At 45.2% G+C, this 15,196-nt stretch overlaps 1 protein-coding gene across 11 annotated transcripts in view; it reads left to right on the top strand.

Annotated features, from left to right (window-relative positions):
* The window catches only part of MICAL3 (microtubule associated monooxygenase, calponin and LIM domain containing 3), a 241,613-nt gene that overhangs the window by 171,181 nt on the left and 55,236 nt on the right, over positions 1 to 15,196 (top strand). For all 11 annotated transcript variants that reach the window (XM_049882102.1, XM_049882099.1, XM_049882105.1 and 8 more), the window contains one exon: positions 12,320 to 12,515. In XM_049882102.1, the coding sequence (XP_049738059.1) occupies positions 12,320 to 12,515 (196 nt within the window). The remainder of the gene's footprint in view (positions 1 to 12,319; positions 12,516 to 15,196) is intronic.

Here is a 15,196-nt window from a genome sequence, read left to right on the forward strand (position 1 = left end):
GGCTAAATTTGGCATTGCTTTTTCCTTAGCCTGCATGGATGGGATGTGAAGTCACCTACTAATTCCATGACACCCTCAGGGCACTTCACTATAGTAACAAGAACATAAACAGTCATAGATAGGGTTTACATTAAGCTGAATTTTCAAAACCTAGCATGGAAGTCAGAGCTTTGTCTTAGGCCGAGCTAGGGTTTATACATGTTCCTAGGGACTGTCTGGATCAGTACTGGTTTGACCCATAAGCCTCTCCCCCAAAGCCCCAAGTGGTGCATTGTTAACTCATGGCCCATTTGCGGGAGGGGATCATGGCATCATGGGTGCTTTATGTAGAACTGTAGCTGCCCAGCTGCTCCTTATTCTGCAGCGATGCTCGTTAAAAAGGCCCTGAGCCTGAGCACTCTTGTTCCATTTAGCCTTTGTTCTTAGTATCTGGCTTCTCTTCTAGACCTTCTCTGTCCCTGGACGGTAATGGCTCTTTTGAGGTCAGTTTCGGTGACCTTGTAACAGAAGCCTAACGGCCATAGTCATAAGTATCAAGTGGTAGTTGTGAGCATTGCTGGAGGCGATTTTAGTTCCTTTCCAAAAATATATCTTCAGCTAGCTATGGGAATGTTGTATATGAGATTTCATATCTTTAAAGAGGAAGAGAAAGGCATCTGACCCATTTCAGAGAGGCTTTAGTTGGGACGTGGGTTTGTCCCTACTGACAGTCTGATTGTGGATGGAATTCCAGGGTGTTTAAAATCACTTCCATGGCTCTGGGAGGGTATTTCATTACTTTGCTCTTTTCACTCTGAAATGCCTGTTAAGGTTGGGAGGGGGCCTGGAAGGAGGACTGTTCCCAGACAGAACTGGCTCTGGGCCTATGTGTTTGGCAGCATGTGAACCACCTTGGAGCCAACTTTGGGCACACTCTAGACAGGACACTCTGCTCTAGCGAATAGGAGGGGTTGACATTTAAGCCCAGCATCTTGGGAAGAGCACGTCAACTGATTTGTAGTCCTTCCCTGGCTTTTTCTCCTTTCCTCTCCGCTTGTTATTGTTGGGTCTACTCTTCTAGTAAGCAAGCTGCTCCCTGAAACTGAAGTATTCTTCACTGCAAAGTGAAATAATTTTTTTCGGCCACCAGATCATTTGAGATTGCCTTTTTTCAGGGCCTTTATATGATGGGCCATCTACGACATTGGCATCTCTATAGGAACTTTTCCCTCTAGGTTACTAAGGGAACAGCTACTGTGTTGGTATTGTTGTTGTGTGCCATTGAGTTGATTTCAACTCATAGAGACCCCATGTGACACATTAGAGCTGCCCCATAGAGTTCCTAGGCTGGAATCTTTACAGGAGTAGATTGCTTTTCTCCTGTACAGCCACTGGGTGGCTGAGCACTTAACCATTGCACAACCAGGGCTCCTACTTGGTAGACCTGCCCTTTTCACAAGGGTGGGTGGTATTTCCCATTTGTTCTTGGGCCCTTCATAGCACCAAGCTACTTGAGAAACAGAATGTTTTTGTTTACAACGTTACTAAGGCATAATGAACTACTATCAACCCCCCAAAAAACCAAACCCATTACTGCTGACTCAATTTCAACTCATAGCAACCCCATAGGCCATGGTAGAACTGCCCTATAGGGTTTCCAAGGCTGTAATCTTTATGGAAGCAGACAGCTACATCTTTTTCCCATGGAACTGCTGGTGAGTTTGAACCACTGGCCTTCTAGTTAGCAAAAAAATCAAACCCATTGCTGTCTAGTCAATTCTGGCTCATAGTGACCCTGTAGGCCCCATAGTGTTTCCAAGGAGCAGCTGGTGGATTCGAACTGCCAACCCTTTGGTTAGCAGCCAAACACTTAAACCACTGCTCCACCAGGGCATCATCATACATATACAGCCATGAAACCATCACCATAATCAAAATAATGACCATCCCATAATCTCCAATTTTTTTTTTTAATGTTTTGTTTTAAAATGAAGATACTGATGCTGGAATAGTTTCAACTGGTTTCTTAAAATTATAGTAAACTATTATTCTAGCTTAGAGATCATATTAGAAATTTTGTTCTGATCACTTAGTCAAATATTTTATTGAACACCTACCCTGACACGGACTCCGTGGGTGGCACAGTTAAACACTTGGCTACTTACTAAAAGGTTGATGATTCACACCTACCCGGAGGTGCTTCAGAAGAAAGACCTCATGATCTACTTTTGAAAAATCAGCCGTTGAAAAAACCCTATGGAGCACAGTTCTACTCTGATACACATGGGATCAACATGAGTCGGAATTGACTCGACAACTTTTTTTTTTTTTTAAGCCTGGCTCTCAAACATCAGGAACAAACGCAAAGATGACAAGAATAATCCCCCTACCTAGCAAGCCTTTGGTTTGGGGCTGCATTCAGACTGTGACTAGAAGGAGACAGATGTTGTAATGATGATGCACGGAGAGCCCTTGGGGAGGGCAAAGTAGAGCCAGCGGGCAGAAGTAGGCAGTGTTAAGCAGACAAGTAGAGGGGAGAAGTGGTGGTCCCGGCTTATGCTGTTGGGCCATACTCTCTCGCTTCACCTCCCCCTAATGATTTCAGTGATCAGCCCTATGATTGAATGGTTTGAGAGATGCCCTGTAGTTGACTGTATGGAATTCCTGGTTTGTGAGGCAGATGTATGAACTAGCTAGTGAGATAGTTAGCTCAAGCCCCATTGTACAATAGTTACCTCTCCCTGAGAGCTCACCCTCTGCTACCTAAAGGTGGGCAACCAGGTAAAGAAGGTGATATATTAACTAGAGCACAGCAGTCATGGGATTTTAGGGAACACAGCCAAACCCCAGTACTTTAGACATGCCCACAGCATCCCCACACCAATGACGTGGCCATTTGGTAGGCCTCCATTCCTCAGCTTACCCAGCTGATTGTTAGGAAGTACAAAAACACATGAAAAGTATATTTTCAAGAGCCCAGCATAATGTACTAGTAAGACAAAAAATAGCAGGGTATATGCCTTAAAAGAAACCTCTTTGCCGTGGCCAGATACAGTGATATTTGCCAGGATTTCCAGCTGCCAAAAAGGCACCTTTGGGAAATATTGCAATAATAACAGTAAAATAGCCTAATATCAGAAAACTAGATTGAAAGTAAAAGTTCCATGGCGTCACGCAGATTGAGAGCAAAGGGCTGTGGTGGAGAGTGAGCCCCGCAGCCCTCCCAGCAGATCCTGACAAGGGAGGGCCTGTGCCCTCGGCTTTCTTGAGAAACAACCCTCAAGTCTCGTGGTGTTCCCATTCCCGTTTGGGTGGTTTTTCCTGGTACAGTACTGCTTTGCTCCCTATTGGGTAATTTTCCTCCTTGGCCTCTCTGTTATGTTTAACTCAGAATTTCCCAACTCTTCTGGTAATTAAACATCTCCAAAGTAGCTGAGCTTGCCTAGTTTTTTTTTTTTTTAAAGTAGCTGAGCTTGCCCTTGAGCCCACGTGACCTACTTTTCTTTGTGTCTCCAAATGAAGAATAAACATCTCACATGTGAGGGACAATTAACAATTCTGTCCTGCATGATGGAGGGGCAGGAATGCTAGCTTCAGAATAATCCAGACCTGGGCCTAGTCTTGGCTCTGCCTCGTCTGAGACTTGGGACAAGTTTCCTGACATCACTGAGACCCAGAATTCTTAACATAATTGTAGTGGTCACAGCAGTTTGTAGAAGTGTTGTGCCAATTCAGTGGCCACTGTATGTAGTGTACCTGTCATAGCGCCTGACACAGATAGCTGCTCAATAATATTGCTGCTTATCCCACAGAAACGCCTTATACCTTCATGTCATATGATGTGGGAAAAACTCTGTGACTCGTCCTCCTTGCCAGCAGGAGGCCACACAGTCTGTTGGAGGTAGATGTGCAGGGAGAAAAGTCACCTTGCCATGGCAGTGCCTAGAAACTTCTTTCTTTGGCCTCCAAAGCAAGGTGAGCCCTTCCCATGCATCCATGTCAGTGTTTGAGAAGTGTCTTGTGCCATCTTGGAATGAGAAAATAGCTGTAAAAGGTATAAAAATGTGAGCCTGGTGAAGTAGAGTCTGCAAAGGCAAAATAAACCAAGGGGCAAAAGGGAAAAAGCCTCACACTGTGGTTCCAGGCACCTTACAACGACAAGGGAAGGCCTTTTGTATACTACAGGTTCTTTAACACTAACCCTCAGTATAAGACTTTCTTCCCTGAGTTGGTTCTAAACGTGGAGCAATCTCTTCTTCTTAGCAACAGGCCAAAGCCCTTCCCCCACCAATGTCAGATCATATTGTCCATCTTGACTGGAGCAGTGATGATGTCCCTGAGGCAGATAGTAACTGTTCTATTAATTTAGATTTATAAGCCAAGGTCCAAAACCAAAAAACCAAACCCGTTGCCGTCGAGATTCCAACTCATAGCAACTCTATAGGACAGAGTAGAACTGCCCCATAGGGTTTTCGAGGAGCAGCTGGTGGATTTGAACTGCCGACCTTTTGCTTAGCAGCTGAATTCTTAACATTGCACCACGAGGGCTCCATGTTGGATGGTCTTTGTCCCACCTGCTCTTCATACAGTGAAGTAACAACTGATAGGGGAACTTGAGCTCAAAGCAAGATGGAAGGATTAGACTAATTCCTAAGCTGATTCCTCAGTTATGCCTGTCCCAGTTCAAGTCAGTGAAGTCTAACAGCAGCTTCTCAAAGTCCAAAGGAAGCAGTGCCCAGGACCCAGGCCTTTCCTAAATGGGAAGAGGTCTCTGCGCTGGACAAGGGTTCTGTTGTAGGATAGCCACCACTTCAGATGGTTGCATCCATATTTCCCAGTATGTGAGGAAGCATGAGAGTATAGCAGCTGTATCATTTCCAGCTTGAGCAGGAAGAAAATAAAATTGATTCATAGATTCCCCTTAAGAAAAACAGTTATTGTCAAGTCACTTCTACTCTGGCAACCCCGTATGTGTCAGAGTAAAACTGTGCTCTGTAGTGTTCTCAATGGCCAATTTTTTGGAAGTAGATCACCATGCCTTTCTTCCAAGATGCTTCTGGGTGAACTTGAGCCTCCAACCGTTTGGTTAGCAACTGAGTGTGTGTGAACTCTTTGTACTACCCAGGGACTCCTAAATCCCCTTACAGCTTTGTAATGAACCAGGGCTCTGTAAAAGTAGAGGCACCCTGATATCCCAGGGAGATTTTGAGAATGTTTGTGAGGCCAGTGAACCAGGCAGGATAAAGGGCTCTTTGGCAGAGTTTTGCTGTGCATCTGGGAATTTAGATTTATGCCACTGGCTTAGTAATTCTCTCTTCAGAAGATTCCATCTTCCTTACCATCTTCCCTGCAACCTTGTGATTCACAGACCTGGTTCATAGCTTGGCACTTTTCTTAGGCAAGAAGGTCATGGACAGGGAAGGCTTTGGGTGGATGTGTGAGGAGGACATCAGAAATGACTTTAGCTAATCTTCCTTAAAAGAAAAGTCATCACAAAATTATCCAGTAACGATAAAAGAAACAGAAGAGGGAGCAGCCATGAGGGAGAGTCTCTGTTTTCCAAAATGGTACGAATGCTTTCCTTCTCAAATGGTACCAATCATTATTTGAAATCACTGTGTCATTACTTGTTAAAAGATGGCCACAACTGACACTTTTTTATCCACCCTGGGTCCTTAGACTCTCCTAGAAGGTAGATGACATCCTACCATTCCATCAGAGTGCAGGCTCCCCAAGGGCAGGCATTTTGCTTGTTTTGTCCACTGGTACCTGAGCACCTAGCACAGCCCCTGGCTGGAAGTCGGTGCTCAGTAAATATTTGTTGAGTGAGTCCCTGCAGCCATCCTCCTTATGCTCTAGGAACTTGATGGAAATCAGTGTCAGTTCTCACCACTTTTTCTTAAACCCTTATCGGACTTTGAGATTTCGTTCAAGCTTTCCCAAGGCTTACAAAGAAGGAAAGGAAAAAAGAACATGTAAAAAGGCCAGAAATGAAGATGGGGTAAAAGGAAAAAAGGCCCTCAGGTGTCCAGATGTCTGATGTGACCCTTTTCCTAGAGTACCCTCAAATGTCCCCAGCAGTTGGCCCTGTCCGGTACTGGGGCTTCCAGTTCCTTTAATAACCATTGTGGGAAGGAAAGGGGAAAGAGAACTACCTGCCGAGGAGCTGGGACGTACGTACTGCCTCTTAAGAATCATCTGGCTGTCCCTCCCTTCTCTTCAAGAATCAGACTGACACACATAAAGGCTCTTGGCAGCATTTGTACATCAGCTGAGAGCAGTTGTCCTGTTAGGAAAAGTATTTCAGGATGATGTATGGAGCTCATGTAGACGGTGACTGTTCCAAAACAGAACCCTGAGGTCAGGCCCAGAGCCTTTTTCCTATTTAGGATGCGGCCCAGATCCTGGGAGCTGTTTCCTTTTGGTATGTGCAAAGCTGTAATTGGCTGCCCAGTGACCCAAGATGTGCCTGCCCAGACTTAGTGAAGAATCAGCCTTGGAAGTTATTCTAGATCTTTCGTCTGCTTTTAGCTGGAAAGTCCCTGTGCCGCTGTTGTTGCACAAAAGCATGTGAAGTAGAGGGGCCAAGTGGGTCTTGGCCAGCTAGCCTGACCAGGCTGGCTACACTTTGACTCTCCCAGCCAGTGTCTGCGGGTATCATTTTTATAGGTGCTCTCTTCTAGGCTCTTCCATGAGTTGATGAAGGAGGGAGGACCTGGGGTTGGGGGTGTGGGGAGGTTCTTGTTTGTCACAGTGTTATCACCACTGCCCAGCCTTCCCCCTCTACTACGTTTTTGACATCTTAGTGTATCATCACCATCTGGTTAATCTGGCAAATAGCCCCTTGCTCAAGACAGAGAATCAAGAATGCTGATTTCGTTGATTTTTCCCCCCATGGTATTTTGAGATTATGGGCTAGAAGTATTAGGCTTATTTTGACAGTTGGTGTGTTTGGGCCACTTTCTGAGGATCCACTGAATACTACCTTCCCTTTGGCAAAACTGAGCCCAGAAGGGGCCTGGCCCTCAGGGAACCCATGTAATGTATTCCTGTGTCGCTGACAGTGCTGGGGTGAGTTCTAGCTCTGTTGGATGTAGACTGGATAGGCCTGGTGGGGCTGGAATCGTAGAGGTGACTCTACTCGTCCCCATCTTAATTTTTGCAAAGCCTCCAATGAGATACTTCTCACAGTTTCTTGGCCGCAAACATCCTTTCTCTGGGGGACTTGATGTGTGAATGATCTGAGCACTTCTGAGTACTTCTGGTTTCTGGGTATCGGCTGTGGCCAAGCCCAAAATTAAGTCTGCATTTCCCCTCCCTTAAGCCCCATGCTCTGGGATTGGACTGCCAAGTTCCGTTGCTCCTGTGGAGCTTGTAGAAACTCGAGGGAAATAACATTGGGAGGAGGACACAATGTTGTTCCAAATGCCAGATTGTCTGCTTTAAGACACATTTGTGAAGTTGACCATTCTTCGTCCAGAAAATTATAGTGGGGAGAAGACTAGATGGTGAAGACTCCCAAAGGGGAAAACAGAACAGGACACTTTATGGAAGTATGTCTTCTTTTTCTTATTTTTGTGTCTAGGGACATTGTGGTTGTCTACTGGGTTATTGCCTTCCCCCTTGGATTCAGATCTTGGTTCCACTGCTCACTAGCCGCGTGACCTTGAGCAGATTAGATTACTTAAAGTCTCCGAACGTCAGCTACCTCGTTGCAAAACGATACCTGACTTTAAAATTTTTCTTTAAACCTTGCTAATTCTTTATTTCTCCAGAGCACCTTCTTTGAATCCCAGGTAGGCTGAATTGTCCCTTTTTTATCCTATAGTACCACATGCATTGTCGTTGTTAGGTGCTCTCCAGTCAGCCTCTGACTCATGGTGACCCTTTGCACAGTGGCATTGGACTATTGTGATCCATAGGGTTTCATTGCCTGATTTTTTGGAAGTAGATCGCCAAGCCTTTCTTCTTAGTCTTTCAGGAAGCTCAGCTAAAACTTGTTCAGCTTCACAGTGATACAGAGGCCTCCACTGACATATGGGTGGTGACTGTGCTCAAGGTGCATTTACCAGGAATCAAACCTGGGTCTCCTACATGAAAGGCAAGAATTCTACTAGTGAAACTCAAGAAAAGGTTTAAACACAGAAGAAAACATCCTTTGATGTTTATGAGGGTGGGGAGGGAGGGAGAGGGGTATTCGCTAATTAGGATAGTAGACAAGAATCATTTTAGGCGAAGGGAAGGACAACACACAATACAGGGGAAGTCAGCACAACTGGACGAAACCAAAAGCTAAGAAGTTCCTGAATACCACCAAACACCTCGAGGGACAGAGTAGCAGGGGCAGGGATCTGAGGACCATGGTTTCAGGGGACATCTACATCAGTTGGCATAACAAAGTGTATTAAGAAAACATTATGCATCCCACTTTGGTGAGTGGTATCTTGTGTCTTAAAAACTAACAAGCAGGTATCTGAGATGCATCAGTTGGTCTCAACCTGCCTGGAGCAAAGGAGAATGAAGAACACCAAAGACACAAGGAAAATAAGAGCCCAAGAGACAGAAAAGGCCACATAAACTGGAGACTCCACCAAACTGAGACCAGAATAACTAGGTCGCGCCCGGCTACCACCAATGGACGCCCTGACAGGAACACAACAGAGAATCCCTGATGGTGCAGGAGAAAAGTGGGATGCAGACCTCAAATTCTAGTACAAAGACAAGACTTAATGGTGTGACTGAGACTGGAGAGACCCCAGAGGTTGTGGCCCCCGGACTCTCAGTTAGCCCAAAACTAAAACCGTTCCCGAAGCTAACTCTTCCGACAAAGATTAGACTGAACTGTAAGACATAAAATGATGCTGGTGAGGAGTGAGCCTCTTAGCTCAAGTAGACACATGAGACTATGTGGGCAGCTCCTGTCTGGAGGCGAGATGAGAAGGCAGAGGGGGACAGGAGCAAGTTGAATGGACACGGGAAATACAGTGTGGAGAAAACAAGTGTACTGTCACATTGTAGGGAAAGCAACTAGGGTCACATAACAATGCGTGTATAAGTTTTTGTATGAGAAACTAACTTGAATTGTAAACTTTCACTTAGAGCACAATAAAAAAAAAGGAAAAAAAAGTCTACCAGTGAGCCACCGCTGCCCTCACCAATTGCATATATCAGCCCTAATACCTGATACATGACACTGAAATGATTCTTCTACATGGCATGATGAGCTTTTAGCTCTTTAAGAGGAGAGAATGTTTTTGTTTTTTAGTTTTTTTAATTGTACTTTAGATGAAGGTTTACAGAGCAAATTAGTTTCTCATTAAACAATTAATACACATATTGTTTTGTGACATTGGTTGCCAACCCCATGACATGTCCACACCCTCCCCTCTCAACCTTGGGTTCCCCATTACTAGCTTGAGAATGTTTTAATCTGCTTTATTTCCCAAGGTTCTAGTAGAATTCCTGGCAAACAGTACACATTCAATGCACGCTAACAACAGATAATCACGTCCTGAGTATTTTCATATGTGAGTGTGTTTGTTCACTCTGCCTTGAAATTGCTTCGTTCTGGATTAATGAGTGTTAGTTCTTTTCCCTAAAGTGATAGTTCTTTTCTTCTTAACTATTTTTCTTCTCCTATTTAAAAAAAAAAATTCTTTTTTTTTAATCTAAAAGAAATAGTGGTTTCTGTAGCATAGATAGTTATGGAGTTCCCAAAAATGCTTATACTTAGCTGTCTGGCTCACATTTATTTCCCTTTCTCATCTGCTCTCTATTTAAGAGCGGTTGTCAAAAATACACAATGAAAGGGAAAAACCAAATTCTGTTAGAGTCAGGGGCTCCTTAGCCTTCTCGTCTTTATTGTTGGATCAGTGGGTTTTGATGAGGAGAAAGAGAGAACAGGAATTCTAATGCTTGGAAATGATGCACTAACTAGCTCAATTAGAGCCTGTGCTCTTAGAGAATCTGGGCACATAGGTTTGGAGAATGTTGAGGTGGAGTCTACCTGCTTTGCACCCTTCCTCTGTCTTGCTATTACCTGTGGTTCACATATTTCCTAATCTTCCAGATGTCCAGGATCATAGCTTATACTTTTGGAGTCCTGAGCTCGGTGTTGAAGAATGGAGCAGAGATGTTTAAAATGACTTTCCCAAAGGTGCTAAGACTAGGATGGGTATGAACCCATGGACTTGTGGTCAGACCCTATCGTTCTGTGTGTACCTGAATTTGTAAATGAACATGCTACCAGTCTTGCTCTTCAGGAAGGAGCCTTTAGGAGATTTGAGAGATGCTATTTGGAGGGAGATCTTGGTGTGACCACATTATCTTGGTAGATGAACTGAGAAGATTTTATCTTGTGAATATCTGGTTCCATATAAAGTTCTTTCTAATGCCATTACAAAGAGTTTGAAAACACGCTACACAACCAAGGTACCAGGCTTCCAAAACATTTTCTGTACAACCTGTCAGGCCACAAAATTTGCTAAGTTGATACTCCGACACCTTTCTTTAGTCCTTCCCCATGGAGGTTCTGGGCTTTGCCCAACACTGCGTTGGTGTGGTTCCCATTGCCAAAACTGACTGTTACCTGTTAGGGTTTAGAATATCACAGGATGCGAGGCCATTCATGACCTGCTCCCACCTACGTTTCTGCCTTTTCTCTACTACTGTCCACTCCTATCTGAAGATCTAAGAATGCCAAACTGCCATTTTGTGTCACTGGGCCTTAGCTCATGCTGTTCCCTCTGCCTGGAACTCTGTTCCAATCTTCCTTTGTCAGGTAACTATTGTGTGCAATCCAGAGCAAATAGATAAAACACACCTACCAAAAAAACATGCAGAATTTTATATTGTGTTATCAAGAGGGAACGGTGGTGAAAATTTTACTAGACAGCAGATGTATCACTTGACTCATTTACTGACACCATCCATGTACTTGGCTTAAGTAGAAATAGAGGGAGCTAACTCATACATATGGGCACAGACTTACCACACTCATACACGTACGTACGTGTTTATAGTTTTATTTAATATCCATAATAACTCTGGGAGGTGAGTATTATCTTCATTTATAGCTCAGGCAGTGAACTCTGAGTAGTTACGTGATTTTTCTAAGATCCTTCAGCTGCTCAGTAGAGCATGGTATGTAGCCAGGGTTTGTCTGATTCTAAGCCTGTGTGCTCCACCGTATTACAGCAGACACATTAAAGAATAGATAGTATTCCTCCCCTGACCGAATTTCAGACAATGGAACATCAAAAAGAAAAATGAAGGCGGCAAGGGGAGCTGTTTTAGATTAGGGAGATTGAAGAGACATAATAGTTAAAGATAACATTTAAGTGTTTCAAAATCCATGAGCCCTTAGTGGTACTCAAAAAAATAAAGGGAAAATCTCTTCTTTACAACAAAGTGATAGCTAATAAGAAGAGAAGGAAGGATACCCTTTTCATCATTTTGTGACCCCCAGTGGAGTAATTGATCCAGGCGAGGACCATCAGTGGGTCTCACAGCACTGGATGAGAGGATCCTGGGGAGCAGGCTACAAGTGTCTGGTTCCTAAGTACCATCCTACAGATTGTTATTAGTTACAGAGTGGAACATGTGCCTTTACAGTGCAGTGATGGGACCGGCATCACCAGGAACAAGGCAGCCTGACTATATTCCTCCTCATGTGATGTCATAGGCAGGGGACACAGTGTCACCTGTGAGGTGTTCTTGTTAAGCAAAAAGTGTTGAATGTGAATCTTAATCATGGGCACAGACAAATCCAAAGTGTGCGGAGTTCTGCAAGACCACTGACCTGGCTGTCACAGCCCACCACGCTCAGGCCCTGGACCTTGACTGACTCCTGGGTCAGGGTGGGGCACAGCTAGGAAGGACTCTGCCTTCTCAATAAAAGGTGCTTTAAAGGGTTTAGTTCTTTGGACATGAGACGAGCCACCTTAAGTCTAGCCCTGGTCCCCCTCACCCCCACCCAGTCACCATTGCCTAGGTTTCCCAGGGAATTTTGGGATGATCCAGGAGAGTGAGCCACAGCTTGTCTGCAGGAGTAGATGCACAGTTTTTGTTTCTCCCACTTAGAGAAGCTCTCCTCTCATACCTGGTCCTTTCCTGCCTGGCCCAAATCTGTGGCCTTTCTGATTTCTATCTGCCCTCTGTTGTGGTGCCCTGGCCTTCATGGGCGGCTGTCTCATTTCATTGAGGTGAGTGGTGTCTGCCTTGGATGCTAAGTTTATTCCCTCCATCAGTGCCTTCTCCATCCCCACCTCCTCCCTCCCTGTGGCTTATATTCAGTTCCCATCATTTGTCATCAGAACTTGCTTCTCTGTTTGTTTTGCAGGTTCAAGTGTGAATGGCCTGGAGGAGCCCAGCATTGCCAAGAGGCTGAGGGGCACACCTGAAAGAATTGAGCTGGAGAACTACCGCCTGTCAGTGAAGCAGGCAGAGGAGCTGGAGGAGGTACCTGAGGAGACGCAGGCTGAGCACAACCTCAGCAGCGTGCTGGACAAAGGCACAGAGGAGGACGCAGCCAGCAGGTCAGCCTGTGCCCTGTGAACTTGGTGCGCTTGTTTTCCTCTGTGCTCAAACATGCCTGTGGCTTGCCCTGGCACCTCTTCCCTGAGGCAGTGACTTAGTTAGAGCCTCAGAAGAATGTATTACCTGGCTTTGCAGGGGAAGCGTAGCAACTTGTTAGCAGCCTAGAATCTGAGCCAGACTGTCTGAATTTGAATACTGGCTCCTCCACTTACCAGCTGTGTGACTGTAGGCAAGTTATATAACCTCTATATGCCTCAGTTTCCTCATCTATGAAATGGCAGTAATACTAGTACCTTCCTCACAGGATTGCTGTGAGGGTTAAATGAGCTGATATGTGTAAAGAACTTAAAACAGTACCTGGCACGTGTAAGCACTTGTAGGTGGTAGCTGTCATTATTATAACTTTGCCTAGTGCTGGACTGTTTACAGGAGCCCTGGTGGTGCAGTAGTTAAGAGCTTGGCCGCTGATCAAAAGGTTGGCAGTTCGAATCCACCAGCTGTTCCTTGGAAACCCTATGGGGCAGTTCTACCGTGTCCTATAGGGTTGCTGTGAGTCGGAATCAACTTGACAGTAAAGGGTTTGGTTTTTGGTTTGGTTTGGACTGTTTACAAAGGATGCCCATATCTGTCATCTCATCTGGTCATCCTCCCAAGAATCCTGGAAAGTAGACAAGAGCACGTATTTTGCCATCTTACAGGTGAGGAAACGATGACTAGGACTAGAATTAAGGTATCCAGATTGCAGTCCAAGGCCAAGATTTCTCCTGTTTCCGCACTGCCCCATGATCCATTTTTCCCGGTTCTGTCGAGGTCCTTGTCTCTTCATCTTGTCAGTAAGGGCCGCAAGCCATTTGATTTATTTCTTCCCAGTTCAGAGATTCAACAAGCTATTTATTGAACACCTAGCATTTCTGAAACACTTTGTTAATCATTGAAACGGTAACAGAAAAGTATCAGTCACAGATTCTGCCCTCACTGCTGTTCATGAATTTCTTGGAAGGAGAAGACTTACCCACAGGAAACAAAAGTGAGTCTAAAGCTATGTGCTGTGGAGGGACAGAGTGGTTCAATGAAAAGAGCTCCAGGGTTGGAATTAGGTAGCTTCTGTTGGGATTCAGCCCCCAGTTCACTGTGCACTCTCGCGAAAGTCACCTAACCTCTCCGGGCTTCTTGTTCTCTCCTTTGTATAAAGAGAGGCTCAGCAGTCCCAAGGGTCACACACAGCAGCAAGTGGCTTTCTGTCTGGCCAATCCCAGTGTTTTAGTTGTGTTTAACTGAGTGATGCCTTGGAGGACATCCATGCTCCAGCTCCACAAGGCTCCTACTGTCTTGTACCCCAGGGCTTCGCTTTCATTACCTGTCCAGGCCTTCCAGCATCAGTAGAGAAGGGTTCTACAAACTGCACAGGAGAATATCATCAAGGCTCTGAAAGAGAATGGAAGATAAGGAGGGTGTCTTAGTTGTCTGGTGCTTCTACAACAGAAATACCTCAAGTGGAAGGCTTTAACAAACAGGAGTTTATTCTTTCACAGTCCAGGAGGCTAGAAGTCCGAATTCAGGGCGCCAGCTCAGGCAAGGTTTTCTCTCTCTTTTGACTCTGGAGGAAGGTCCTTGTCATCAATCTTCCCCTGGTCTAGGAGCTTCTCAGCACAGGGATCCCACTCTCTGCTCCTGGCACTACTTTCTTGGTGATATAAGGTCCCCCTGTCTCTCTGCTTGATTCTCTTTTGTATCTAAAAAGAGATTGTCTTAAAACACAACCTAATCTTGTAGATTGAGTCCTGCCTCATTAATTTAACTACCTCTAATCCTGCCTCATTAACATCATAGAGGTAGGACTTAAAACAAATAGGAAACTCGCATCAGATGATGAAATGGTGGACAGTCACACGATACTGGGAATCATGGCCTAGCCAAGCTGACACATGTTTCTGGGGGACACAATTCAATCTGTAATAGAGAGTGACGTCAGTATTGGCGAGACTCTCCTACAGGGCTTCAAAGAGCCGGAGCACTTGCCGAGGCCTCTGACTGGTGGAGGCTTTGGGTCTGCAGACAATACTTAAATCCTATGCTGGCATTTGTATCTAGCCATGATTAAGGGAATGTTTGGGGATAAAGAGAGCAAAGTTTTTTTTTTTTAAGTTCCAAGAATGTTTTCTCAGAGGATGTTTGCTGGGCAGAGCTGCTTCCAGCTGTACCCTGCCACCTCAGCCCTTAGGGCATGCACTCTGGATAAACCACCTCTTGGACTGATCCCACAGGCAGCTCTGCCATGCATCCTGGGGCAGCCTCTCCCTTGGGACCTGCATTTCTGAAGCCATCGCTAAACATAATTTTGTATCACAGTGTTGGCACATGACTGGGCATCAGAGTACCCAGAGAGACGCACCCCTCCCTGCTGTGCCCCGGTGAGGAGGAACCCACATGTCCTCTCAGTACCTGCTCTGCTCACTGGGCACTGGGAGGCCTGTACACCAAAGCACGTTTGTAAATCCTTGAGCAGAGCCCACAGCTCGACCTCAGGATGAGTGTGGGTCAGTGCCTTTTTCCTGCAGTAGTAACTGTTCCTCCACTGTAATTTGTTAACTGGGAAGATGATTAGGGCACCAAGTTCAGGTAATACAGCAAGGGCATTCGAGGAAGGCTAAATCATGGCATTTATGGCAGAGTGGGTCAG

The sequence above is a fragment of the Elephas maximus genome, chromosome 4, assembly GCF_024166365.1.
Source record: "Elephas maximus indicus isolate mEleMax1 chromosome 4, mEleMax1 primary haplotype, whole genome shotgun sequence".
Taxonomy (NCBI): Eukaryota; Metazoa; Chordata; class Mammalia; order Proboscidea; family Elephantidae; genus Elephas; species Elephas maximus.